Source organism: Triticum dicoccoides, chromosome 4A, assembly GCF_002162155.2.
Source record: "Triticum dicoccoides isolate Atlit2015 ecotype Zavitan chromosome 4A, WEW_v2.0, whole genome shotgun sequence".
Taxonomy (NCBI): Eukaryota; Viridiplantae; Streptophyta; class Magnoliopsida; order Poales; family Poaceae; genus Triticum; species Triticum dicoccoides.
The window spans coordinates 597,684,179-597,693,109 of NC_041386.1; the positions used below are offsets into that span (position 1 = coordinate 597,684,179).

General features: G+C 44.9%; 1 protein-coding gene across 1 annotated transcript; it reads right to left on the reverse strand.

The window, feature by feature from the left end:
• Positions 1-3,424: 3,424 nt before the first annotated feature.
• Positions 3,425-5,250, reverse strand: LOC119287172 (3-ketoacyl-CoA synthase 6-like). Its single transcript, XM_037566694.1, has one exon. It carries the CDS (start codon positions 5,214-5,216, stop codon positions 3,825-3,827), a length of 1,392 nt encoding a protein of 463 aa, XP_037422591.1. The 5' UTR covers positions 5,217-5,250; the 3' UTR covers positions 3,425-3,824.
• Between the last annotated feature and the right edge of the window lie 3,681 nt (positions 5,251-8,931).

Genomic DNA, 8,931 nt, shown 5'->3' on the forward strand with positions numbered 1-8,931 from the left:
CTGCGAGGTGTGCGCCAAGGTGATCCACTCTCCCCGCTCATCTTTGTCTTAGCGGCGGATCTCCTGCAAGCTGCCATTAATGACGCTTATCGGGCCGGAACCCTTCAACTCCCCATTCCAGTGCCTGATAACGACTACCCCGTGATCCAATACGCTGATGATACAATCCTCGTGATGCCTGCGGACCTCTCTCAAGCGGAAACGATCAACAGTATCCTCCAGGACTATGCGGCATCGGTGGGGTTGCGCATTAAATTTCAGAAGTCAACATTGATCACTGCAAATGCTTCGGCGGAAACGACCTCGAGGCTTTCTCGGGTGTTCGGTTGCACGATTGGGGCCATGCCATTCACATACCTCGGGCTGCCTATGGGCACTACACGACCAACCGTCACTGACCTCATGCCCCTCGTTACATCGGTAGAACGTAAACTCTCCTCGGCAGCCAACCTGTTGGATCTCGGCTCAAAGCTCACATTGGTGAATTCGGTGATAACTTCTCTTATGATATACGCCATGTGCTCCATGAAAATCCCACCAAAAGTTCTTGATCATCTTGACAAGCTACGGAGATACTGCCTATGGGCCAAGAGCTCGGACGATGGTACAAAAGCCGTCTTGCTGGCTGCATGGGAGCTGGTTTGCCGCCCGAAGAACAAGGGAGGACTAGGAGTGATTGACCTCAAGATCCAAAATCAAGGCCTGCTCCTTAAAATGTTGCACAAATTCTACAATCGTATGGACTTGCCTTGGGTCAAGTTGATCTGGTCGGCGTATTATGCGGGGTCGATACCGCATGCAAATGACCCTTGTGGCTCCTTCTGGTGGCGTGACATCCTGCAGCTAACATCGATCTATCGGGGGATCAGTACGGTGGATGTGGGTGATGGTGCCACAGTCCTTTTTTAGAAAGATATGTGGCGCAGTAATATCCTTTCGGACAGCCACCCCCGGATTTACTCGTTTGCCATATATGAGGACGTGCCTGTGCATGATCTGCTAATTGCGTCTACCCTTGGCCAAAACTTCAATCTCCCTCTATCCATCCAAGCCAGGGGTGAACTTCAGGATCTTCAAAACAGTTTGGCCGACGTGGAGTTGACAGATGCCACGGATGTCTGGAAATGTGTTTGGGGCTCCGAGGGCTTCCAGTCCAGTAAATACTACACCCACTGTTTCCGAGATGAAGTGGCTGACAAAGCCTTCGAGTGGATATGGAAATCGAAGTGCACCAATAAATGGAAGGTTTTCTCATGGTTGTTGTTGGCAGACAGGCTAAACACACGCAATCTACTGAGAAGAAAAGGTATGAAACTCCAAAACGATGACTATACATGTTTGCTATGCTCCAACCAGCTAGAGGAAACGATTGAGCACCTTTTCTTCAAACGTGAGTTTAGCAGAATGTGCTGGGGGGAGTTGGGGGTCACGTGGCCAGCGAGTGGCAACAGGTTACAGCTGCTGCATGCGGTCAGGGGCGTCTGGTCCTGGCCCATGTTCATGGAAATTTTCATCGTGGCGGCCTGGAGCATCTGGAAAGAGCGTAATAACAAAAACTTCAGAGGGATTGTCCCTACGCGGAGGGGATGGCAGCTGAGATTCCAAGATGATTTTGGAATGATGAAATACCGAGTGAAAGAGGCCCTCTGGCCGTTTATTGAGCACGTGGTTAGCTCGAGCTAAACCCGCTGCATAGTGTTTTATTTGGCAACGCTTGTACCTCTCTTATACCCTTGATGTATAGGAATCCCTCTCTCTCTTCAGACATGTAAACTCTTCCCTTGTAAAACTTTGGGTGTGATGACGTAATACAAAGTCAGTGAGGGGGTGCCCTCACTGTCCAATCTTCCTCAAAAATAAAAAAATCTATGCGATAGCTTGAAGGGATTGGTCGAAATCGAGAGACGCGAGGCGGATCAACACACAAGACAAGGGTTTAGACAGCTTCGGGCTCCGGAAAATATCATCCGGTAAGAACCATACATGATGTTTGTGTTTAGGTCTCATTATGCTCATGAGAGAAAATCTGATCCTCATGTCACAAATATCGCCGGGCGGGAGCGACGGGGAGGAGGAGCTGCGGCGGGAGCTGGCGGGTAGAGCTGATGGCTGGGGAAAATCTGATCCTCATGTCACAAATATCGCCGGGCCAACCCCAGGAGGCTGAAAAAATGCCTCCCGAGGGGCGCAACGGCTGAAGATGCTCTCACAAACTGCTCTGCTTCGACTCAAAAGCAGTGATGTGACCTATGTATGTACGTATGTTCCATGTTGCTGCTATCTTTGACCACAAGCAACACCACACAACCAATGCTTACCGAAGCGGCCTGAACACGCAGGTGTGCGCTGCGAGTCCATCTTCCCCTCCTCTTGGTTTTGATTTTGATTTGAATGGGGATGTGAGTCTGCCTCCTCCCCCTTCCCATGCAGCTTGAGTAGTCTAGCCTGCGAAAGGAAGGAAGCAGCGGCACATCACATCAGAGAAGACTAGCTACGGAACGGCTGCAAGCTGCGCACTTGGCACAAGGGCGTACCTTGGGTACTCGGAATGTATCGGTGCTCTCATCCTTGGGTGCTATCAGAGCTTCACACGTTTTAAAATGTTTGTATTTTTTCTTAAATCTAGAACATTCACACAACATCAATGTATGTTGTCACAATATTTCAAATCATAATTTCAAACATTGCTCGAGATACAAAAATGACAAAATTGACATCAATGTTATAATGGGCCAAATCTAAAGCCCAACTTATGTTATGTACTATTTACTGTCGTATTTGTCATTTATGTTTCTTGACCTATGTTTTGAATTTTGATTTCAAATTTTGTGACAACATACATTAATGTTGTGTGAATGTGCTAAATTTTTTTCAAGAATTGTTCGAACATTTAAAAATGTGCTACCAAGTTTGGAGCACCGGAGCACCCTAGGGGTGGGAGCACTAGATATTCTCCCCCTGGGTCCTGCAGCCCGACGGGAGGGAGGCCCTTGTTGATATCTTAGTTTTGAATTTATGTGTCAATTTCTTTTCATCTTATGCGGTATTTTTGTATGGAAAACCTACTATGGTTGCAAAATTGGTGTGTAGAAACTACATATAAATTGAATGAATTACTAGGAAAACTGAAGGTCTAGTGAAATTCGGAGTTGATGCAAATATGTCCCCGTATGATTGGTACTTAGAGTTTGGACATAAGTTTGTACATGATTTTGTTATTTTTGTATAGCTCGCACATAAATGTATGTCAACGTGAAGCTTAGCGGACAGGATTTAACTAAAACAATGACACTTATTATGAAATCAAGGGAGTGTAGTATATACATCTATAAGTATGTGTGTAGTTTTCTTCAGATTTTTTTACAACCTAAATTATTTATTTATTTTTTCTTAAAATTAAGGGGTCCATTGAGCTCAAACTTCATTTAGCAACTTCTGTTCTTATAGCCCCTTATTAAACATGCACACTCGGAGCATAGTTAGTACAACCCAGCTGATGGCTATATGATGACATGTTATCTATAGCCAAGGTTATAGTCGGCACATATAATAGTTACTCCCTCCGTCCTGTAATATATGACATTTTTTGACACTAGGGACCGAAGGAGTAGATGTTAAGATATGCTAGTTTATTAATGCATGGCCCATGTCTCACTCTCACATGGTGCTTAGGAGTACGTGTTGCAGCTGGCTTTTATTCTGTAGCCGGCTCCTCTTCTCTTATCTTTTCTTTTTCTTCTATGTCAGCAGAAATATAATACTCGTATTTTATCTCTTGTGGCCCGCTTATATAAGCTTATTGTATTCGCTCTCATAGCCAGCAATTAATGCTTCAGAACGTCAGGAACATCCAGCGGATATCTGTGGATGGACGTTGCCCACGGCCCATGGGCGTTACGCGCAGGCTCAATGCACTCCCACGCCGCACTGTTGCACTTGAATCCAGATCCGAAGCCGATCATCCACACGCGGTCGCCCTTGCGCATGCGGCCCTTGGCCTCTATGTAGGCCAGCTCGTACCACAGCGAGCTGCTCGACGTGTTTCCAAACCGGTGCAGTGTCATGCGTGATGCCTCCACCTGCTCGTCGGAAAGGCTAAGGCTCTTCTGCAGCTCGTCAATGACCGCGCGGCCACCGGCATGGATGCAGAAGTGCTCAAACGCGGTGCGGAAGTCGGGGATGTACGGCTTCACTCTCTTGCCGATCACCTTCCGTGCGATGAAGGAGAAGGCGAACATGAGCTGCTCCCTGGTCGGCAGGACGAGTGGCCCCATTGCGGTGATGTTGGCTTTGAGCGAGTTGCCGGCGATGTTCATCAGATCCTTGTTGAGGTTGATCCCGCGGTAGCCCTCTCCGTCCTCCTCCTGGAACACACACCGGAACGAACTGTCGTCGGCGCCGGTGAGCGTCCGCACCACATGCTTTAGGCGGAACCGGGCCTTTGCCGACGATGTCGACAGCAGCGCGGCCGCTCCGCCTATGCGGAACAGGCAGTTAGGCAGGAGCATTGCGCGCTCGGTCCCGAAGTAGTAGTTCGGCGTGACGGTCTCTGTAGAGACGACCAGCGCGTGCGCGCCCCGGGGAGCAACCTGCAGGAGGTTCCGGGCGAGCCCCACGGAGATCATCCCCGCGCTACATCCCATGCCGGAGAGGTGCATGCTGCGGACGTCGCTCCGCAGCTTGTACTTGTTTATGATTATGTCGACCAAAGACGGAGTGGGACAGAACAAGCTGCAGTTGACGATGACTATGTCGATGGCGTCCGGGGCGATGCCGGTCTTGGCGAGCAGGTCATCGATGGCTGAGAAAGCCACGAGCTCGAACTCGGCGCGGGCGGCATCGACGGTGCAATATTTGTGCGTCCCGATGTAGTGGTGCGTCGGGGGCAGGCAAGTCTCGTTCCCGAGACCTGAGCGCTCCAGCAACCGCGTCATGAACCGGATGCTGCGCTCGTTGAACTCAGGCAGTTGTCTGCCATGCTCCAGAAATGTGGCGAAGGGTACCCGGCAATTAGACGGGGTACGGAAGCCGGCGTAGTCGACGAGATACACCGCGCGTGGACGCAGCATGAGGTAGACGATGGCCGCTGTGGCCGGGAAGAAACAGGCCAAAAACAGGTGCTCTGGGTTGAGCTCAGAGAGTCGGCTGGCCAGCTCCTCCGCTCCGAGCCACACCATCGTGATAAGGCTGGCAGCGGCAACGGGCAAGGTGACCATAGGGATGGAATTGTCCACGGCACGCTGATACTGATGATGGTGTGAGTTTGTGAGGGGCTGGGAACTTAAAGCGAAACTTCGGCCATATCATCATCATCCATCTGCCGAGCATTTACTACAATTCACACATGTCTTTGTCTGGTAGGCAGCCGGGCAGCTATAAATTTCTTGGAGTACATCAGTTAGTTAGGTTAAAGTTGGATAGTCTGTACTACTGTACTATTAATCGATCCGACAGAGAAGTTGGTGGGCAGAATGAAACGGGTGCAACTTTTTTAAATTTTTTTTGCGGGAAGAAACGGGTGCAACTTAACTATAACAGTTTTGCTAAAGCCAAGGAGAGAAAACAGTGAGCTACAAAAAAATAGCATGGGCCTTAAAATATGTTATTGTCTGATATATCGCGCTATAACGTGCTATTAGTGAGTCACTGCATACTGACTTATTTAGCTAGACAATTCTCAGCATACTATAGCGCACTATTTTTTCAAGTGCTATAATCCAATGGATACAAGTGGAAAATATTTATTGGGCCTACATAAATCCTTTATATGACGGGTCGTTGTGAAGGCGAGATTTAACAAACAAGACTAATTTTTCTAGGACTTGGCGCAGTGGTAAAGCTGCTGCCTTGTGACCATGAGGTCACGGGTTCAAGTCCTGGAAACAGCCTCTTACAGAAATGTAGGAAAATGCTGCGTACTATAGACCCAAAGTGGTCGGACCCTTCCCCGACCCTGCGCAAGCGGGAGCTACATGCACCGGGCTGCCCCTTTGCACAAATCTCACTGATATCCCTAAAGATTCTTTCTTTCTCCTTTTCAGCCTTTAGACATTGTTCTAATGCTTTAGGTGTTTGTTCGGAGAACCTTTGCGATGTAAACCATAACTTTGCTGCCTCATGGATTTCATTGGTGAGATGGATCCAAGAGTCATCCTCCTATTATCATAAAAATTATTTATTTATCGGGAGACTACCTTGTACTGCTAATTAGACACACATGTTTGATGAAAAAAAAGTTGCACCATACTCTACACTCGCTCTATCAAAAGTTATAGGAGCGTGAGCAATGTGTTGATACTAGAAAGTTGCTAGGTGTATATATGCAAGGAACAAGAAAATCACCGCAATGTACTTGTTTGTTGGCACCAAATTCAGAACCCACTCTCGCGTTCTTGCCTTTGTCGCATGGAATTAGTCTTAGGAAGACTAAGAGTCCTATGACTTCTGTTGAGTGAAGTCGCATGGATGCAATTAAAGAACGGTCAAAAGAACATCCTTCCACGAGAGAACTACTTCAAAGAAACATTCATATTTTTCTTAGTCAAGTTAAAGATTATCCTAATGAAAGGAGTGTACTACTTCGAGGAAACATTCATCATTTTGTCGCAGACGAACTACGAAATCTACTAAACCGTTTTATGTTTCTAATACAAAAGATACGCAGTTAGTAGTGGCAATGAAGAAAAACAGTTGCTTGTCTCTAGAAGTTTTTATGCCACTATGTGAACATGTATTTCACTGGACTTATTTTCTTCCCAGCCCTTTCAGTTTTTTTTGGCTGAACAACCTATCGTCACTCCATATTTTACTATAACACAAACCATTTATAAAATGGATATTTAATGGAAGACTAGGACCATTCAGAATCAATAGAGTCAGTACCATTTTACTCCATTGATGCTGGTGGCGATATTGGAAAGACAGATAAGTTGGCAGTGCTTTTCATTATGTGAGACGTTTAGACCATCTTAATGGTTGTATGACGATTGTTGGTAACATATTATCACATAGAACATGTAATGATGTGGCGCACAAAGAAATGAAGAAAGAAATCAAGGTTGAATATACTACACATTTACATTTACATATGAATCTTGCACAAGCTCTGAGGTATAAATAGAGTGCACATTCACATTTTCTCTCATCTTCTATTAGACAAACCTAGATACAATCATTCTGAGTAGTTGGTGAGTTACCGGTTGGTGAGATAGATAATTATACGAACAAAGTAACACGTGAACTATTGACAATACTCTTAGTCACAGGAGAGAGAAGAAATAATATAAGTGTTGCAAGGGCTGTTACAGTGACATACATATGTTGCAGAATATAAGGCGCATCAATTTTTGTGAAAGTCAAACATATGTATTTTTGACCAAGACTATAAAATAGGACATGAACATCTAAAATACAAAATTAATAAAATCTGAAAATTCATTTCATGATGAAACAAATGATATAAATTTAGCATCGTAGATAATGATACGTACCTTTTTTTTCTATAAACTTAGTCAAATACGGACAAGTTTGACTTTTAAAAAACTAATACAGCTTATATTTAAGAACGGATTAGTAGTCTTTAAGTGTTGGAACGAACCAAAATATTGCTGTCCTTTAGAAACTTTTCTACTACTATGGCACCAAGACATCAACAACATTTTTGCTATGTTTGCAGTAGTGTCAAACAGAATGGAAGTGACTTGCCACATGTGAGTGCTGTAAATATGAGCTTGGAAGGTAGATTGTCTTGGCAGGAAACCTATAGCTGCTACCCACTCGTGTCTCTGTGTAGGGATCTCGAGACAGGCAGCGGCTGCTAGACACGGTCTACGTGTTCATATTCTACTGTAAAATGCAACATAATAGTTAACCTAGTTGTGACGAGTCTTATGTCACAACCGTAAAGGGTTCTAGATGTATTCATGTTCACATCATTCAGAAAGAGATTGCATGTATTATGCCAGCCAGACGTAGTGCATGTACACCTCGTCCGGGTAGTGTCGTGTTGAGCACGTTGCCGCCTCTTGTTGGACGCGAGATGTATGCAGTTTTGCTATTTGTTAGCTGCCTGATTTTTCCAGACTCTCTTTTTACTGTTCCCTCTGTGTGTGTGAGTGAGAGTTATGCTGGGGACGATTAATCTCCAAGTGTTGCTTGAACAGAGGACACCATAGATAATCTAACAGTGCAAATTTAGGCAATTTGTGAGTAAGTGTTTGTCGTTATTTTGTCGTAAGCGTTTTATCATTTTGTTTATTTTTGTGAGATAATACCAACACCCTTAATTCACTCAAACAACATGTGTTTTTGTTTTTTTACTGATATAAGAAGAAGTGACTGGCAACTTGGCAGTAGAGGACGTAATATAAACAACGAGCGAGAAAACCAATGATATTACGGTATTTGCGTGTACTTGATGTGGACATAGCAATCATAGAAATGTCTACATATATTATGCGGAAAATTATTAACCAGGTACTTTCGTTCCTTTGGACATATTATTTAACTAACAGAAATATGATATTACACTCATGTTGGGATTTACTTGTTGGGATTTACTTGTACTCAGAAATAAAAGAATGGCGGACTACTGTGCCTTAAAACGAGATGGAGCAATCCTTGCATGCACGCGCTCCATCAACATGAGTACAGGTAGTCCTCCATTCTTTTATTCCTGAGTACAAGTAAATCCCAACATGAGTGTAATATCATATTTCTGTTAGTTAAATAATATGTCCAAAGGAATGAAAGTACCCGGTTAATAAAATAATTTGTTATTTGTAGACGTTTCTATGATTGGTATGTCCAGATCAGTACTCCCTGCAATTTCATGCCTTGAAGGATCTCGCTGGAGTACTTGTGCACACATCATTTTGACATAGAACAGTGCATTAAACCATGTGGCGGGCAGCTAATCCCTACATCCATCCA